This window comes from Myotis daubentonii, chromosome 15, assembly GCF_963259705.1.
Source record: "Myotis daubentonii chromosome 15, mMyoDau2.1, whole genome shotgun sequence".
NCBI classification, from domain to species: domain Eukaryota; kingdom Metazoa; phylum Chordata; class Mammalia; order Chiroptera; family Vespertilionidae; genus Myotis; species Myotis daubentonii.
In genome coordinates, this window is record NC_081854.1 from 17,614,427 (window position 1) to 17,634,841 (window position 20,415).

Here is a 20,415-nt window from a genome sequence, read left to right on the forward strand (position 1 = left end):
GTGGGTGTGTCCTAATGTAGCAAGGCAAAAAAGTTATTCCTTCTACAAAATGAGCTTTTGTTAATTAGATGTAGAAGATCTAACCATGAATCCTTGCATTTAAAATATCTACACTAATAAAAGAGAAAAATGGTAATTGGCGTACAAGCTACCCTTTTCATTGGCTAATCAGGGCTATATGCAAATGAACTGCCAACTAAGATTGGCAGTTAACTGCCAACAAGATGGCGGCTAATTTGCATATGTAGGCACAATGCAGGGAGGTGAAAGGGAAAGCAGGAAGAAGCCCCCTGCCACTGACAGTGATCGGAAACCCAGGGGGGAGCTAAGAGCTGGGGGGCAGGGCAAAGGCGGCCCTGGAGCCGCCTTTGCCCTGCCCCCCAGCCATGATCGGAGAATCAGGTGCCTTTTCCACCCTGGCCAGTGAGAGCAGGAAGTAGGGGTGGAGCCAGCGATGGGAGCTGGGCACGGTCGAAGCTGGCAGTCCCAGGAGCTAGGGGTCCCTTGCCTGGGCCTAAAGTGAAGCCCACGATCGCGGGGCCGCTGCAGCTGCGAGTCCCCTCTGCCCGGGCCGGACGCCTAGGCCAGAAGCGTTAGGCCTGGGCAGGGGCGGAGCCTGCAACCGCGGGAGCTGGGGGTCCCCTGCCCAGGCCTGACACCTCTGCCGGAGGCCTCAGGCCTGGTCAAGGGGCCGATCCGGTGATTGGTGATCGGAGGGTGATGAGGTTCAACTCCTCTGGCCGAGGCATCAGGCCTAGGTGGGGGGCGGAGCCGGGGATTGGGGGGATATGAGGGTCCCCTTGCCCAGGCCTAAAGCCTGGGTCAGAGGCGTCAGACTTGGGCGGGGGGTGGAGCAAGCGATCAGAGGGAGATGGGGGTCCCCTGCCCAGGCATGATTCCTGGGCCAGAGGCCTCAGGCCTGGGCAGGGGCCAGAGCCAGTGATCGGGGGGAGATGGGGGTCCCCTGTCCAAGCCTGACACCTCTGGCAGAGGCGTCAGGCCTGGGCAAGGGGCAGAGCCAGCAATCGGAGGGTCTGGGGGTCCCCTGCCCAGGCCTGATGCCTGGGCCAGAGGCATCAGGCCTGGGCTGGGGGCAGAACCAGTGATGTGGGGAAATGAGGGTCCCCTGCCCAGGCCTGACACCTCTGTCAGAGGCATCAGGCCTGGGCAAGGGGCCGATCCTGCGATTGGAGGGTGATGGGGGTCAACACCTGAGGGCTCCCAGTATGTGAGAGGGGGCAGGCTGGGCTGAGGGACACTCCCCCCCCACACACACACACACACACCCAGTGCACGAATTTCGTGCACCGGGCCCCTAGTCCTATATAATAAAAGGCTAGTATGCAAATCAACCAAACTGTGAAACGACCAGTTTCTATGATGCGCACTGAACACCAGGGGGCAGATGCTCAACACAGGAGCATCTGCGAGAGGGCACAGGCTGGGCTGAGGGAACCTCCCTTAAGTGGACATGTTTTGTGCACCAGGCCTTTAGTTTGTTACAAAAACTCTCAACAAAGTGGAAATAGAGAGAGCTTATCTCAACATGTGAAGGCCATATATGACAAACCTACAGCAAACATCATACACAATGGGCAAAAGCTAAAACCATTTCCTCTAAGAACAGGGACAAGACAGGGATGTCCGCTTTCACCACTCTTATTCAACATAGTATTGGAACTCCTAGCCACAGTGATCAGACGAGAAGAAGAAATAAAAGGCATCCAAATTGGAAAGGAGGAAGTAAAACTCTCATTATTCACAGATGACATGATATTGTACATAGATAACCCTAAAGACTCCACAAAATCAACACCCAAAAATTGATGGCTTTTTTTTTATTCACCAATAATGAACACTCAGAAAGAGAAACTAAACAAGCAATCCCATTTACCATTGAAACAACAAAAAATTAAAATATAAAATACTTAGGACACAAAGCATGCACTACTCGTAGCCTCATTTAAAGAGGGGAAACCGGGAAAAAAAACCAAGATGGTGGCATAGGTTAACGCCGGAGATTGCTGCCTCAAACAACCACTTCAGAGATATAACTAAAGGACAGGACGGACATCATCCAGAACCACAAGAACGCTGGCTGAGTGGAAATTCTACAACTAGGAGGAAAGAGAATATCATACCCAGACTCAGAGGAGGTGCAGTGCTGAAGTGAAATACTCAGGTGCCGAGTGCGCGCGCAGAGCAGGCTGGCGGCGAGGGCGCGGTTGTTGTTTTCAATCGGGAGGGAGTTTCAGACTCTGAGCTCCAGATCCGGGCGAGTCTCTGGGGACCCAGACTCAAAAGGGAGAAGCGGGACTGTCTGGCTTCCTTCGGAACCCGGAACTCGAAGGCAGCTTTCTCTCTGAGGTTTGCACCGGTTGCTGGGACTCTGAGAGGCAGAGCCCCTAGGGACGGAACTGAGAGCAGCCATAACTGCTCGCTCCGCCCACCCTGTAGATCCCCGGGACCCGCCCCGCCCAAGCCCTGCACAGAGAAATTTGCCAGATAGCCTCAGGAAAAGGCTAGATTAGCAAAGCCCTAGAGATCCAGCACAGAAGCTCTCCCACTGCAGACACAGCTGACTCTCATAGCCAGTTAGCCTGGAGGTCAAATCACCCCTGGTATTGCCGACAATCAAGGCTTAACTACAACAAGACTGCACACAAAGACCACTAGGGGGTGCACCAAGAAAAGATAAAAAAATGCGGAGACAAAGAAACAGGACGCAAATGTCAGAAATGGAAGATATAGAGCTCAAAACCACACTTTTAAGGTCTCTCAAGAACTGTCTAGAAGCTGCCGATAAACTTAGTAAGGCCCTCGAGAAAAACTGATGAGACCGCCGATAAATGTAGTGAGATCCTCAAGAAATCTAATGAGACCCTAGATGTTCTGATAAAGAACCAACTAGAAATTAAGCATACACTGACTGAAATAAAGAATATTATACAGACACCCAACAGCAGACCAGAGGAGCGCAAGAATCAAGGCAAAGATTTGAAATGCGAAGAAGCAAAAAACACCCAACTGGAAAAGCAAAATGAAAAAAGAATCCGAAAATACGAAGATAGTGTAAGGAGCCTCTGGGACAACTTCAAGCGTACCAACATCAGAATTATAGGGGTGCCAGAAGATGAGAGAGAGCAAGATATTGAAAACCTATTTGAAGAAATAATGACAGAAAACTTCCTCCACCTGGTGAAAGAAATAGACTTACAGGTCCAGGAAGCGCAGAGAACCCCAAACAAAAGGAATCCAAAGAGGACCACACCAAGACACATCATAATTAAAATGCCAAGAGCAAAAGATAAAGAGAGAATCTTAAAAGCAGCAAGAGAAAGAAACCCAGTTACCTACAAGGGAATACCCATACGACTATCAGCTGATTTCTCAACAGAAACTTTGCAGGCCAGAAGGGAGTGGCAAGAAATATTCAAAGTGATGAATACCAAGAACCTACAACCAAGATTACTTTATCCAGCAAAGCTATCATTCAGAACTGAAGGTCAGATAAAGAGCTTCACAGATAAGGAAAAGCTAAAGGAGTTCATCACCACCAAACCAGTATTATATGAAATGGTGAAAGGTATCCTTTAAGAAGAGGAAGAAGAAGAAAAAGGTAAAGATACAAATTATGAACAACAAATATGCATCTATCAACAAGTGAATCTAAGAATCAAGTGAATAAATAATCTGGTGATCATAATAGAATCAGGGACATAGAAAGGGAATGGACTGACTATTCTTGGGGGGGAAAGGGGTGTGGGAGATGCGGGAAGAGACTGGACAAAAATCGTGCGCCTATGGATGAGGACAGTGGGTGGGGAGTGAGGGCGGAGGGCGGGGCAGGAACTGGGAGGAGGGGTGTTATGGGGGGAAAAAAGAGGAACAAATGTAATAATCTGAACAATAAAGATTTAATTAAAAATTAAAAATATATATATATATATATATATATATATATATATATATATATATATATATATATATAAAATACTTAGGAAAAGACCTGTATTTGAAAAACTACAGGACATTGAAAAAAGAAATAGAAGAAGATATAAATAAGTGGAAGAATATACCATGTTCATAAATTGGTAGAATCAACATCATTAAAATGTCCATATTACCCAAGGCAATCTACAGATTCAGTGCAATCCCTATTAAAATACCAATGACATATTTCACAGATCTAGAACAAACACTCCAAAAAATTATATGGAACCAAAAAAGACCCCGAATAGCAACAGCAATCTTGAGGAAGAAGAACAAAGTTGGAGGAATCACAATACCAGATTTCAAGTTATATTACAAAGCCACCGTAATTGAAACAGTTTGATACTGGCACAAGAACAGGCATATGATCAATGGAACAGAACAGAGAACCCAGAAATCAACCCAAGCCATTATGCTCAATTAATATTTGACAAAGGAGACAAGAGCATACATTGGAGTCAAGACAGCCTCTTCAATAAATGGCTTTGGGAAAATTGGACAGATGTTGTAATGTACCCCACGAATCACACAAGGATGCCTCAAGAAGTCGAATTAAGGAGTCACATTTATTGCAAATCCGGGACTATGAGGGGGCATTTTGCTCTCCAAATCTCATAGTAATTACCTAGCCCCAACACCAGATTTATATAGGCAAAAATCAGAAAGGTATTGAATACATCTCAGGGTTTGGAATGAGGAACCTAGTTTGCAAAAAAAGCAGTTTACAGAAGCAGAATTGAGTATGTTAGTTAAATTATAGTTTTGGGTCTCTGGACCACTGAGTTGACAGAAACACATTATCTAGAGCCCTCGGGTCTTGGGACCACAGAGTCAACGGAAACACATTATCTGGAGCCATTGAGGCAATTTAGAATAATTGTGCTGTCCTGGTCTTGGGACCACTGAGTCAACCGGAATGCATTATCTGTGGCCACTGAGGCAATTTAGGATAATTGTGCTGTCCTGGTTCCCAGGTACAGAAGATTGTGTTTCAATAATCAGTAAGATCACAATCAATGGGATATTCAAACTACCTACAACAGAATATTCATTGATTGGGATAGCATACATAAGTTCAGAAAATCAAAGTAACTTTTCTATTGTTAAACAAAGCAAATAAGTACAGAAGCCAAACAGCAGGGTTAAAGTTAAACTATAGTTTCTACCTGAGATGATTGCTACCATACTTCACAGATACATGCAAAAAATGAAACTATTAATCTCCAACATGTATAGGGAACTCATACAACTTTACAAAAGGAAGATAAACAATTCAATCAAAAAATGGGCAAAGGACTTAAATAGACACTTTTCAAAAGAGGACATTCAGAAAGCCAAGAGACATATGAAAACATGCTCAAAGTCACTAATCATCCAAGAGATGCAAATCAAAACAACAATGAGGTACCATCTCACACCTGTCAGAATGGCTATCATCAACAAATCAATAAATGACAAGTGCTGGAGAGGATGCAGAGAAAAAGGAACACTTGTGCACTGCTGGTAGGAATGCAGACTGGTGCAGCCACTATGGAAGACAGTATGGATTTCCTCAAAAAGTTAAAAATGGAACTCCGATTTGACCCAGTGATCCCACTTCTAGGAATATATCCCAAGAAACCAGAAACACCAATCAGAAAGGATATATGCACCCCTATGTTCATAGCAGCACAATTTACCATAGCTAAGATCTGGAAACAGCCTAAGTGCCCATCAGTAGATGAATGGATTAGAAAACTGTGGTACATCTACACAATGGAATACTATGCTGTGGTAAAAAAGAAGGAATTCTTACCATTTGCAACAGCATGGATGGAACTGGAGAGCATTATGCTAAGTGAAATAAGCCAGTCAATGAAGGAAAAATACCACATGATCTCACTCATTTGTGGACAATTAAGACCATTATAAACTGATGACAAAAATAGATACAGAGGCAGAGCAGCATCGAACAGACTGTCAAACTACAGCGGGAAGGCCGGGGAGGGTTGGGGGGAAGGGGTAAAAGATCAACCAAAGGACTTGTATGCATGCATATAAGCATAACCAATGGACACAAGACACTGGGAGGTAGGGGAGGCCAGGAGAAGGTCAAGGGGAGAAAAAAAAAAGGAGACATATGTAATACTCTTTGTAATACTTTAAGCAATAAAACAAATTTTTTTAAAAAATGGAACTAAACCACGAACTTACACCATACACAAGAATAAACTAAAAATGGATAAAAGACTTAAATCTAAGTCATGAAATCATAAAAATACTAGAAGAAGCCACAGGCTTCAAAATCTCAGACATCTCTCAAGGCAATATGTTTAAGGATACATCCTCCTTTCTCCACTTGCAGAAAACTAAGGAGAAAATAAACAAATAGGACTACATCAAAATAAAAAGCTTCTGCATAGCAAAAGAAACCATCAATAAAATGAAAAGGAAGCCTACTGAATGGGGAAAAGATATTTGGCAATGATACATCTGATAAAGGGTTAATATCCAAAATACATAAGAAACTCATACAACTTAACAAAAGAAAGACAAATAATCCAATTAAAAAATGGGCAAAAGACCTAAATAGACACTTCTGCAAAGAGGACATACAGACGGCTAAGAGACATATGAAAAAATACAGTCACTGATCATCAGAGAGATACAAATTAAAACAACAATGAGGTATTACCTCACATCTGTCAGAATAGCTACCATCAACAAATCAGCAAATGGTAAGTGCTAGTGAGGATGTGGAGAAAATAGAACCCTAGTGCACTGCTGGTTGAAATGCAAATTGGTGCAACCATTATGGAAATTAATATGGAGTTTTCTAAAAAAATTAAATATGGAATTGCCATTTGACCCCATGTTCCTACTTCTAGAAATACATCCTAAGAAACCTGAAATACAAATCAGAAATAATGTATGCACCCCTATGTTCATAACAGCACAATTTGCAATAGCTAAGATCTGGAAACAGCCTAAGTGCCCATCAGTAGATGTGTGGATAAAAAAAAAAAGCCGTGTTACATTTATACCATGGAATACTATGCAGCAGTAATAAAGAGCAATCTCTTACCCTTTGAGACAACATGGAGGGACCTGGAGAGTATCATGCTAAGTGAAATAAGTGAGTCAGAGAAAGACAAGTATCACATGATGATACTCATAAGTGGACTCTAAGTAACAAAATAAACTGATAGAGTGGATCCAGAGACTCAAAACATGGAACAGAGTGTGGAATCTTGGAGGGAAGGTGGGGGAGGGTGGGTGGGTGATAGGTAATCAACCAAGGACCTCATATGCATATATGCTTGGCCAATGGACATAGAAAATGGGGCAGTGAGGCCCTGGGGCTGGGGGCAGGGCAGGCTGGGGGGAGTAATGGGGGAGAAAAGGAGACATATGTAATACTTTCAACAATAGAGAACTATAAAAATAACTATTCGTTAAATGGCTCTCAAATCTCCTTACCTTGAGATTCACAAGTGTGCAGAGGTACATCACACACACACACATGCGCGCACACATGCACACACACACAACACTCAGGGAACCTTCATGGACAGCACCAGGCAGCCGACAGGAGCAGAGCAAAGAGAATTAATGGCACCCAAGATGTCCCTGGGGCAGTCAGGTCAGAATCTGCTCTGAGGGCTGAGATGGGGCTGGGGAAGAGACAGGACCTGCAGGAAGTGGGGAGGGTACCATGGGACTGGGGACTGCTGACCAGGAAGGAGCACTATTCCCAACACAGAACACATCTCTCTGCAGCCCTATGAATACAGAGGGTCCTGAGCCTGGCTGTCCTTGCCTCATCCAGCACCAGCCCTGATTCAGGATGCTGAATTTGCAGTGGGTTGGATTGAGTAATTCCAAACACAAACGCCTGTCCTCCAAAATAAGAAAATATTTTGCATACTCTGTTAAATTCCAAAGGCACACACTACTAGCATCTAAATTAGCAGGAAATTCCAACATTTCCTTGGTGTCCCCCCAACCCAGGACTCACCCCACATGTCCACTTGCAGATTCACAGGGTGATAACAATTGTCCCTGAATCTCTCCTTTGTTCAGCTGCTGCCACCTCCTGGCAGGTGATGGTAATCAGGACATGGACCCTGAGAGCCTGGTCCCACAACTGACCAGGGAGGCAGGACTGGGCCTCCACACGGGTGGGGTCAGGGGCAGCAATGACCATTCTTCAGCCCTGGGGGGACTGGGCAGTTGGGCAGACAGGGCTGCCCAAGTGTGAGGGGGACAAAAAGTTGATGCAGGACTGAGTGGGGAAGGACTGAGGCCTGAGCTGGGAGCCCTGAAGGGGAGGTAATGGAATGTTCGCAGGGAAAAGGCTGGATTCTGCAGGGGAAACGCTCTGGCGCACTGACTCAGCTGCAGCCACTAAGCAGGCTGTGTGCCTCCTGCTGGCCCTCATCTCACAGCTCCCACCTCCAGGCAAGACTCTGTCCTCACGTCCACCTGCCCTCCCTCACCTGGGCTCCTTCATGGTTCACTCTACATGAAGGGGCTCTGGGTCCCTGTAATACACTGCAGGGAGGGAGAGGGGAGGCTCAGTTCCCCACAGTCAACCCAGCAGTGGTGTCCTAAAGAGGGCAGGGAGTCAGGGAGGTCCGCACCTTCCCATTTCCTGGGTCTGAGAGACCCTCCTCGCCCACCCTGAGCAGACCTCCACCTTGACTGCCATCATCATCAACCAACAGCATTTGGACACTTTCTTTTTAATGGTGGTCTGATGCTTTCCAGCCATAGGGGAAATGTGACTCTCTAAGGCCAATAACACATCTCCCCTCATTCTTCAATAGGAAGGTTCTTGAAATACCCAGGAGAACCCACCACCCACTGAGGAAGGCCCAGTCTGAAATATTTCACAGCAGCTCAGCCAAGGCCCATGTGCACAGATGCTAAGTGGCAGGGCCTTCAGAGCCACAGGCTCACAAACATTGACCCCTGTGACCACCCCTCGTGCAGGAACATCTGGGCCCTGGGTGTCTATCCTATATTACCCACTGCCCTGAACCATCTCCCTCTACAATGACTTAGGCCAGTGATGGCGAACCTATGACACGCGTGTCAGAGGTGACACACGAACTCATTTTTTTGGTTGATTTTTCTTTGTTAAATGGCATTTAAATATATAAAATAAATATCAAAAATAGAAATCTTTGTTTTACTATGGTTGCAAGTATCAGAAAATTTCTATATGTGACATGGCACCAGAGTTAAGTTAGGGTTTTTCAAAATGCTGACACGCGGAGCTCAAAAGGTTCACCATCACTGACTTAGGCCCTAGGGATGGTTCCAGGTCCCCAGTCCATGCTGCCACACCCCAATGTGAGGGGCTCCCCTGGGAACCCTGATGTCTGAAGCAGGAGCTACACCCTGAACAAATCTAAAGAGTATTTGAAAAGTGGGGGCTGTTGCAGTAAAAACACTTGCATTTATTTGTCTCAGGTAATGGAAAAGGTCCCCAGGAGCTCAAGGAGGAGTGTGGGTGCCCTCTAGTGGCTTGTTCCTGCTAGAAGAGGAGAGAAAGGGGCAGGAGAGTTGAGAGACTGGGGCTGACCTTGGACATTCATGTTCAGAAGGAGGCATAGTTAGAGGTGATGACTGATGGCTGCCTTAGCACACTGGCTGGAAGACTGGGTTGTGAAAGGATGTGCCCACAATTCATAATGACTCTAGTGGGTTTTACTGCAAAGTCAGGTGGGGAAAATTCTGTAGGCACTAAGAAAAGAAAAAACGTCATAACAAATCTATATGCCATGCCATTAGACAACCTACTCTGATGTTCTTACCATCTCAAGCATCCTAGCAGTAAATGCAGTCATTTCTATCATTAGGAAGAAACATCTTATTAAGAAGAAAACTATATCATAGGAGTTCATCTATATTTTCAGAATCATACACTGTGCCAACACAGAGCTAGATTGTAGAGGAGCAGCTGGATCTGATGTAGACCAAGAGGAAGTTATGGATGAGAGAGCCATGCAGGATGTGGAATCATTGTCAAATCTGACTTAAAAATGAATTTATGGCCCTAGCTGGTTTGATTCAATGGATAGATTTTGGCCTGTGGACTGAAGGGTGCCAGGTTCGATTCTGTCAGGACACATGCTCAGGTTGCAGGCTCAATACCCAGTAGGGGTGTGGGGAAGGGAAGGAGGCAGCCAATCAGTGATTCTCATCGTTGAGGTTTCTATCTCTCTCTCCCTCTCCCTTCATCTCTGAAATCAATAAAAAATATAATTTTAAATAATAATAATAATAATGCATTTATGCCCCCAAAATGGACAGTGTCAGGTCTCATTCCCAGCACCTGTGGGCTGTCAGCCCCTGTCCCAATCCCTGTGCCCCTCTCTGAACTACAGTACCTTTAATGTTCCCTCATTAAGGGGTTGGGTGAGGTCTATGTAGTGTCCTCACCATTCATCCCTCCACCTCTCAGACTCTGGGCAGAATCTGTTGTCCACTCTTGGGTGTGATACCTAAATTACCAACCTCTATTTCTATCCTTCCTCCACCCCAGCATGTGACAGGTGCCTTCTGCAGGTAATTTTGAGGGGAAAGTTCTCAAAAACTGTTGCCTTGGCCCACCCTGAACAGACCTCCACCTCCAGTGCCATCATTATCAACGAGACGCATCTGGACACTTTCTTTTTAATAGTGGTCAGATGCTTTCCAGGGAAAATGTGACTCTCTCTGTACAGGGATGAGTAACAAACGGACAGAGGGAAATGGCATTAGTGTTCACAGAAGGTGACCTACATGAACGCTTAAAATCACAGGAGAGTCCACATGAAATCCACATTCTTGAACTAAAATATGGATCGTGGGCGGCTTTCACCATTTCCTAAGAGCTAAACTACAAAAGTGATAATAATGAACTAGAGGGAAGAGGCACTGCGCAGGTTGAGCAGGGCGTCTCTGGACCGGTGGGCTCAGAGGCTTGGAGGGGCCTCGGGGCTAGGGCAGAGGGCGGAACCCTCGGGCTAGGACGGTGGGCTCACCGGAAGGAACGGTGAGACCGGAAGGAACAGTGGGGCCAGCACTCGGTGCACGGGAAACCGGAAGGAACGGTGGTACCAGCGCTCCAGGCAAGGGAGACCGAGAAGGGAGGCCGGTCCGGGCAGCTCAGTGGGCTTCAGCCCCCCAGACAGCGGACGGGGCGCCCCCAGTGTGTCCCAGCTAGACCGCGCCCCGCCCTAGTCCAGGCCCTGCTCCTTTGGGACCTCACAAGGCGGCACAGCGCCGTGTCCCAGCGCTGGGGCAGGTAGCGAGGCTTGGGCTTGCTCCCCGGTGTAGATGGCAGCATTTCTATAGTATATCCAGTATGACTTCCATATCTTGCCCTCTTATCAACTTCAGCAGTCTCATCTCCACCGTCTGGGGAATAAATGGTATATTTGCATGAATTCCAGACTCTGAACTGAAATAGACTGCAGTGTTCATATTATTTTCTTCTTGTTATTACTAACAGGTCCTCAGAAAATTAAATGTCGGCAGAAGATGAGAAGCTCAGGAGGATGCATTGCTGGGCCTGGCGAGTATTTATGATGGAGATGAATTTAGAAAAGCAGAGTCTGTCCAAGGTGGAGAAACCAGGATCTACTTGGACTTGCCACAAAATTTCAAGGTATTTGTGAGCGCTGTCTGCTCTCTGCAAGCACTTAGGCAACTTGTGGGAAGAACACCGTGGCGATGTGGTCCTGTTTGCCTGCATGCAGTTTCTTAAGGAAGAGACCCTAGGGCAGTGATGGCGAACCTTTTGAGCTCGGCGTGTCAGCATGTTGAAAAACCTAACTCAATTCTGGTGCCGTGTCACATATAGATATTTTTTGATATTTGCAACCATAGTAAAACAAAGATTTCTATTTTTGATATTTATTTTATATATTTAAATGCCATTTAACAAATAAAAATCAACCCAAAAAAATGAGTTCACGTGTCACCTCTGACATGCGTGTCATAGGTTCGCCATCACTGCCCTAGGGTGCCTGAATATTGTCTCTCCTTTCGAGCTCAGAATTGGTTCTCAGAAAAAAATTGCAGAGAAGGACGGCTCAAGCCTCTGGCTACACAGAGCTAGATTGTAGAGGAGCAGCTGGCTCTGCTGTAGACCAAGAGGAAGTTGAGGATGAGAGAGCCGTGCAGGACGTGGAATCATTGTCAAAGCTGATCCAGGAAATCTTGGACTTTGATCAAGCTCAGCAGATAAAATGCTCTAATAGTGAATTGTTCCTGTGCAATATCTGTTTCCGTGAGAAGCTGAGTAGTGAATGCATGCATTTTTTGGAGTGCAGGCATGTGTACTGCAAGGCCTGTCTGAAGGACTACTTGTACTTTGAAATCCAGATCAAAGATGGCCAAGTTCAGTGCCTCCATTGTCCAGAACCCAAGTGTCCTTTAGTGGTCAGGTCAACGAGCTAGTAGAAGCAGAGTTATTTGCCCATTATGATCGGCTTCTTCTGCAGTCTACCTTGGACCTGATGGCAGATGTGGTGTACTGCCCCTGCCCATGCTGCCAATTGCCTGTGATGCAGGAGCCTGGCTGTACCATTGAGCATCTTCTCCCACTGCAATTTTGCCTTCTGTACCTTATGTAGAGTGGCCTGCCATGGCGTCTCTCCATGTAAGCTCACTGCAGAAACTAGATGGTTGTAACAAGATGACAGGTACTGCTTGTATGCAATATTTCTGCTGGATTTGCATGGGTTCTCTCCGCCTAACGCAAACCTTTATAAACATTTCACTGACCCTGCTTCCCGGTGGTTGTTCTATGCTGTGGATGTTGATGAATATATTTGGGAAGATGAGATTGAAGAAGACTAGTTCATTCCTCCTGCTCGAGACATGGAAGTGAAATGGTTTGCCCTGATCTTTTGCTGAATATACCAAGTAACTTCGCAGGATAGTTAGGGTTACCATTCATTCACTCTTCCAATGTAAAAGATAAGGAAGAACGCGGTTTACATTTTCATGTGGCACTACTGACTAAGGCACATTCATACATTTTTCAATGTAACATAATTGAGAAAATTATAAGCCAAAGGTTCAGAAAATGAAAACTAAAGAATATTAAATATTACTATGTTCCCAAAACTGAATAGTTAAAAATTTAAATATTTATTTTCTTCCCCAAGCTTCAGGTAAGGAGAGAGGTCAGGAGTTCAACTTGTAGACTTTTTTTATCTCTGAGAAGCATCCCTCTAAACTTCTGTGGGAGTCTCCTTATAGCTGGGGTGGTTAGAAGCCTTATTAAAATTGTACCGAGAGCCTGATCTCACTTACTGCATGTTACATTTCTTCCAACCTAAATTTCTGCTAAGTTCTTTTTGGAGGGAGCCCTTGATAGCTGATTGGGTGGCCCAGTATCTTTTTGGTCTACTGCTTTTCAGAATAGAAATTTATAATTTAAAAAATATTCTTTAATACCACAAACAATATGGGTCACAGATATACCAGGTGGTAAGTAGTTCACTGAAATTCATGCACGGGGGCGGGGATCCCTCAGCCTGGCCTGCATCCTCTTGCAATCCGGGGCATCCCTCTCGCAATCCAGGACTGCTGGCTTCTAACTGCTCACCTGCCTGCCTGATCACTCCAAACCGCCTCTGCCTTGGACCCTGCACCCAGGAACCAGGCTTCCCTCCTCCGGCCAGCTGCAGGCAACAAGGACCCAGGCTTTCCTCCCTCTGGCAGCCACAGGCACCTGGGACCTCGACTTTGCCCAGTCTATCCGGTCTAGTTAGCATATTACCCTTTTATTAGTATAGATACTGGCTCAGAAGAATTTCAGCCCTGTTCAGCTTTCCTGAGCAATAGAGCCTAGATTCAAAACAGTCTTTGACACCTTTCATTCTACATTCTCTTTTACCCTCACCCAACCTGTTGGTAAGGACAATTTTAATATGAACACCATCAGCTCATATTTTTATTTCTATTGCTGGAGTAAGGGAAAGCCTATATATTCCCAAGCTGAACAAGCTGAGTTTCCAATTAGGGGCTTTCTAAACTCCGCACTACTGTAGTTCAGTTCTAACTTTCTAAACTCCTTTTATAGGTCTTCTCTAGTGTGCATTGGGAATTTGGTTTCCCCCCTATTTTTGCAACAGCACTGTTTTGGAGGATTATTTTGGCTTGCCTAGATCCCTATTTCACGGTTTTGTTGGCTTTTTAAAAAATTGTCTTTCCTTTTGGTTTGAGTGGTTTGGTAGCAAAATAACATTTTTTTGAAAAGGGGCAGAACTCAGCTGCAGCTATGAAAATGTTCTTTTTTCCTACCTGGTCACTGAAAATTGGGGAATTATTTTTAACCATGTTATGTATGTGTGTCCAAAGAGTCAGCAGTGACTGTTTCTGGATTGTCAATGAGGATGCTTAATCTTAAAAATGAAAATAATTTTTAAATTGCTTTATAAAAAAAAGAACTAGAAAAATAAAACCTGCATCATAGTTACTAATAAATTAAAAATGGTTGTTTTCCTTTAAAGAATATTCCTGTGCATTGTTTTCATTTTACAATGATTTAAGACTTCCTTCTATCAAGAAGCTAGATACAATTATTAAAACATTTTTTATTGTTGATAGTAGATGTCCCCCATTCAGCGACCCCTCCCCTTCCAACCAGCCTCCACCCCACCACAGGCCTTCACTCCATTATTGCCTGTGTCCATGGGCTATGCATATATGTGTTTTGGTTAATCTCTTCCAGTCACCCCCACTCCCTCCCCTCTGAGATCTAGTCCATGTATCCATGCCTATGCACCTATATTGTTTGTCAGTAGGAATTATTACCCTTAGCCCTTTAAATCTGAAAAGCAAAAGTAGAGGAGGCTTCCGGTCACTCACCCAGATCCCACCACCTCCCACCAGCAGAAGGATGAAGTAACTGCTAAGCTCCCCTGGCCCTCAAGACAGAGGTGTGTGCCCTGCATGCATTCCCTGAGCCCTGGCCCAAGGCTGGAAGAGTCCTGCCCCTCTTTATGGTTCAGTCGGGGCCTTCGGGCCAGTGCACAGAAAGCAGGAAGCTCTGGAAACTGAATCACTGCATGAAACACCCACAGGGCTCTCAGCTCTCAGGACAGCTCCTGGGTGCTCCTGGGTGCACCCTGCGACCACATGCCACCCACCATGATAGAACCTGCCAGTCCCCACAGGTGGTGGTTACTCAGACCTGGAGGCCCTTTCCCATGAGGCTGCCCTAATCCCAGCACCTGCCTCCGACGTCCGGAGGGTTACTGAGGCATATGGTTTGGTCACTTGTCACTTTGAGTGCATGGACCTTGTGCCACAGAGGCCATGCTGAGCAAGGAGGGAATCAGGAGTCTGAGGATGAGGAAACTTACAGTGAGAGCGGGAGGCAGAGCCAAGGCACTGGCATCTAAGATAACCCCTGGTGACAGATGGGAAGGTCCAGTCCTTGTGCCAGGTAAAGACTCTGAACAAAAGCCTCATTCCAGCGACAATGTCAGGATGAGACAGAAGCCAGATCGATACCCAGCTCTGCCTGTCTGCACCCTCACATTGCTTCAAAGACACCATTAAGTAAATGAAGGAAACCACACAATTAAAGCCTGGCACCTGCCCTTTAATCCTACCACCTGTGACATCTGTGGTCAGCGAATGTTCCCTGGAGACCAGGGCCTGGTGTCAGTGTGGGAGGAGGCCAGCAAGCGCCCTTGTTTGTCCCAAAATGGAGGGCAGGGGTCTCTAACAGTGAAGGGTCAGACCCTCATTCATTTCTCCAAAATCACAGCCCTCCCCACACCTACTTGTGAGTGACATCTCATCTCCCCAGGGTGGGTCTTGGTGACAGCCTGTGTCCTTCCTCTTCTCAGTGACACCTGACCTGGCACAAACTCTGGACTCTGGAACCAGGTGGAGTTACTACCATGGAAGGAAGGAGCCCACCTTTACCTCAAAGGAAGTCAGGGGGCAAATCCCTGTGCCAAAGGCCCTGATCTGTGGGGTCACCTGGCTGTGTCTCTGAAAACATCTCACCAGCCCATGGTGTCCAGGGGAACTTCCCATGCAGGATGGGACAGGAGAACCCAGCATCTGGGGTGCTTCCCCCTCAGAGTGGCAGAGGGTACCAGAAGGGCCTCCTATCCCCTAAGAGAGGGACCCTCAGGGTGATCTGCTGAGTCTCCACGTGGAGCTGCTCCAGGTCCTGGGCCCCTTTGGGAGGCCTAGAGCAGATGACAGTCAGGGACACAGGTGACTTGGATGCAGTGCTCAGTGCTGTGATGGGGACACACAGTGCATCCTGGGCATCAGAGGCCCAGGCCAGCACCCTCTCCTGGAAGCCCCACAGGAGCCCTCACCAGGCCCTTCCTTGAAACCTCAGGGACAGGGAGCTCCTCCTGGGTGGGTAGTTCTCCTGACACTGGATCCGGAGTCCTCTGGACAACCACCACCCTCTCCCTGTGCTCACCCTGTCCTGGGTGAAGTCGGGCAGCCTGGGACACACAGTGATTGGTCACTCAGCCTGGAGGTCAGAGCCCACCCCATCCAGGGCTCAGGGTCAGCTCCCACCCTCTGGAGCCAGGTCAACATCCCTGATGCAGACACAGGTCACCTTATGCCCTCCAGGGGGCGACATTGGGACACACAGACAACAGGAAATTAACATTGGAACCTGGCTTTAATGAAGGAGATGGGAAAGAAGCCTGATTTCCATATCACAGACCCTTCTGGGCCCCTCCCATGTGTCCACTTTGTTCCACAGGCTCCTTCTAGGGGACTAGGAGCACCTGCTCTCAGGGAGAGTGGGGACCTTGTACAGCTCCCCACTTCCTGCTTCTTACCATCATGGGGAAGGCAGGGTAACCATAAGCAAGTTCCTCAGGCGGAGTACAGAGGCTGCCCCAAGGGTCAGGGAGCACATGGGCCAGCTTAGCCAACAGACACGAAGAGGGAAGATTTCCCTAAAATCATGGCCCTCAAGAGCCAGGGAGCTCACAACCACAGGACCTCCCACCACAGTCCCCTCTTCTCACCACAGTCCCCTCCTCCCAGGACACGCAGACTCTCCGCCCCTCCCACCCCCACCCCCCCCAAACCCACCCCCCCCCACACACACACACACACACACTGAAGGGCCGACCAAGACTCCTGGTCCTGGGACTCTGTCCCTGGAAGCAGAAACCAGGCTGGTGATACCCAAAGACAAAAGGTGGATCCCCTCACCAGTCATCACTCAGACGACCCCTTCTCACCCCAGGGTCACCTCTATGACCTTCCTGCTAGGAGGAAATCCAACCTTCCCAGCAGTTTGAGAACTCGGGGAAGGTGTGGTGCTCAGCTGGGTTTCTGTGTCACACAAATAAGTCATCCCCTGGGTTTGGGAATCCCTGGGGCTCTCTGTGTGGTCCTGACAGACCAATGGCCAGGTCACAGCACAGTCCAAGGTTGAGATTAAATGGGTAGGTTGTCCTTTTAGGGAGCAGGATCCCCATTATCCTTGCCATTGAAAGTGCTCTGAGGCCAGTATGATCAGCATCTCCTGACAGCTTGTTAGATGGAGACTGCCGGATCCACCAAACACCTTCTGAGTCAGAATCTGCAGACCCTCCCTGTGCACAGGAGAGGGGTAAAGGGGGCTTTCCCATCCTCACATCATGGGGTCTCATTCTGGCAGGGCATCCACCTTAGCTGGGCAGCTGCCAAAACAACATTTCTAAGGTGTCACCTGGGCATTGAAATCTTTAGAAAGTTCCATAGATGATACCATACACAAAGGGGTGGCATCCCTGAGACCAGAATTCCTGATGTCGCCCCAGGCTGCTGCTCTGAAGATAAGAGACAAATGGGGATGAGAGAAGGTGATGGGAAGGCTACTGTGCACTCCACACAGAGCTGTGGGAGACGCCCTGAATACATACACCCCAAGCTTCTGCTTGTCCAATTGTGAGCAGTGGCATGGCACCAGGTGTTAACCTCCAGAGTTAGGCCCCCAGTTCAGCAACCTCGGTACTTGAGTTCAGCTAAGAGAAGAATTCAGAGTCAAGAACTCAAATTATAAGAGAGAGTTTATTTAGAAAGTCACAGAGGTAGAAGAAGTGAGCTGTAGAAGAAATGGGCTCAGGAAACTAGTTACAGCGGCAAAAGAAGGACCCTTGGAGCTTAGGAGAAAGAAAACAAAGATAAGTGCCTTGAGGAAAGAAGGGGGTAGGGAAAGGCATGGGTGTGCTCCAGAGAGAAAGAGCTGCAATGTGTCCTACTTCTTCGTCTTCTTGTTGTTGTTTTTTGTGTGTGTGTGTTTTTTGGGGGGGTGGGGAGGGAGGGTTCTTTCACTTTATTAGTACCTATAAAATTAAAACAATTTATGAAAATATTTCCCTTCTCAAGATACAGAAATGTGGGAAACTGTTTATTGCCTTCACTATCTGATAAGCATAGACAGAGAACCCCCAGAAGGCGGGTTGCCTTTGAAGCCCTAGCAAAGGTCAGAGCTAGGCGTCACCTCTGTTTGTCCAGACAGTGGTAGCTGAAACTACTCCCCCATTTATTATTATGTAAATCCTCCTGATGGGCTAGTCTGCCTGTTGCTAGGGGTCGCCTGCCTAAGGCCTATGCTATGGGTGCATCCCAGATCAATAAAAGCTTGGTGAGGCCTGAGCACGGGAGGAAGTCTTTCCCCTTGAGTTGGACTTGCCCACCTGGTCCCCCAATATTTCAAATTATCTCTTGTCTTTTCATTTTCATTTGTGTTCGGCTCTGCTACCAGTTCCTGAATCCTGACCCACGCGGGATGTGGGAAGGAAACACACAACACAGAAACTATAATCTTTGCAAAAAAAATACAAACCCATACCTTGAACATTATAAAAGTATTTAAGAATCACACCCTATAAAAGTTGGGAGAAGAAACATTTTCTTCAACCTTGGTCATACATTGTGACATTCAAGTACATAAACTACATTGTTGAAATAAAATGTCTCTAGTTTCCAGGGCCAAAGGGAATTAACTTTCAAGGCCCCATAGGTTCTTTTCTTTGTGCAAGGTCAAGAACCAGGAGAGGGTTCCCTGAGCGTTAACTTACCTTAGGTAGGTCAAGCAGTGGCTTACTTTCCATACTTTATCATGGAACTAAGGGGGTCGGAGGAAATAAGGCCATGGAACCCAACCCGGGCAGGTCCCCTCCCTAGCATTCCTATTTATGTAGTGTGGCTCCTGCAAGAGGATTTTTAACCCTTGAGCTCTAAAATGCTGGTTCTGTACTAGTAATTATCTAAGATACTTGCAAAACCGTGCTTTTGCAAGTCTAAACTCCTATATTGTGAATTAGGATAAAGTTATGAAAGTGTGACTCCCCTAAATAGACTTCATTTAGGATTTGTCAGGTGGGGAGCATTGGGAATGATCCGTAAACCAAAAATTCCCTCTTGGGACTATGGGAGAAGATCCTTTCTTACTAAGACATAAGCCTCAGAAGCCAAGTTCGTTCTTACTTTGGAAGAAGGTCCTACTTCTTGAGGGCAGTTATCTGGAGGTTTCAGGGGAGGATCCCAATAAAATATGTATCAGGTTTCCAGGTGTGTCCTTTTGGGCCAAAGGTCATTAGTCAATGCAGTAGATCCTGATGTCATCTATGTCCCCACTCATCTGGTTTTGCTGTTTTCCTGGGCCTGGAGCTGAAACACAACTGAGGCCTAGATGTATTTGATGCCAGTCAGAACCCCATTGTCCTGGGGGCTTAATGCTGAAGGGCTATTCTTTGGTCCCCTTGTTCATTTCCCCTCTAAGGGCGTCTAACCCACATGACTAAGAACATGCCAGGGGAGGAAATGTCAGGAAGGGCCTGAACCACATGACCAGTGATATGAAAGGTCAGAGGGTCTAAACTGCAAAACCAGGGTATGCTCAGGGAGGAAAGGTTACCCAGGGGGCAAGGTCCCAGTACAGTTTTGCACATTGCTAGGTACCTGAGGCTTTCCACTCTGGTGACCTTCCCTACTGGCCTATTGTCCTACTCTGCTCAGGCCTAACTGCCTACTGCACAAACAAGGTGTGTGTGTGTGTGTGTGTGTGTGTCCATGGGGAGGAGTCACTGCAGAAGAAGGAAGAAGCCTCAGCAATTACAGGAAATGCAAATGTAGAGGAAAGAAAAGGGGAGGCAGGAATAAGGGGAGGGCAGGGAGGAACCTGGTTACAGACTCCGCCCCTGGCCCATGTGACCAGAAAAGTGATCTTGGCCCAAGAGGAGGCTCAGTGCACAGGGAGGAGGAACAGCACATCCCACCCATCAGGACAGCAGTGCTTGTGAGCATTTCTGGAATCCAAGTTCTTCCCACAGAGGGAGGGACAGAGCAGGCAGCGGACACCATGGAGTCCCCCTCAGCCCCTGCCTACAGAGGACTTGTCCCCAGGCAGGGGCTCCTGCTGGCAGGTGAGAGGGGACAACTACCTGGTGG

General features: G+C 47.0%; 1 protein-coding gene and 1 pseudogene across 29 annotated transcripts in view; both read left to right on the forward strand.

The window, feature by feature from the left end:
• Positions 1–11,489: 11,489 nt before the first annotated feature.
• Positions 11,490–13,148, forward strand: LOC132216801 (E3 ubiquitin-protein ligase RNF14-like; annotated as a pseudogene).
• Positions 13,149–20,184: 7,036 nt separating this feature from the next.
• LOC132216799 (carcinoembryonic antigen-related cell adhesion molecule 1-like) overlaps positions 20,185–20,415 on the forward strand; it is a 287,472-nt gene continuing 287,241 nt past the window's right edge. For 8 of the 29 annotated variants that reach the window (XM_059666337.1, XM_059666336.1, XM_059666333.1 and 5 more), the window contains exon 1: positions 20,206–20,390. In XM_059666337.1, the coding sequence (XP_059522320.1) occupies positions 20,327–20,390 (64 nt within the window). In that variant the 5' untranslated portion in view covers positions 20,206–20,326. Of the gene's footprint in view, positions 20,391–20,415 lie in introns of all 29 variants that reach the window. The other 21 variants (XM_059666343.1, XM_059666340.1, XM_059666344.1 and 18 more) reach the window with 6 other exon arrangements.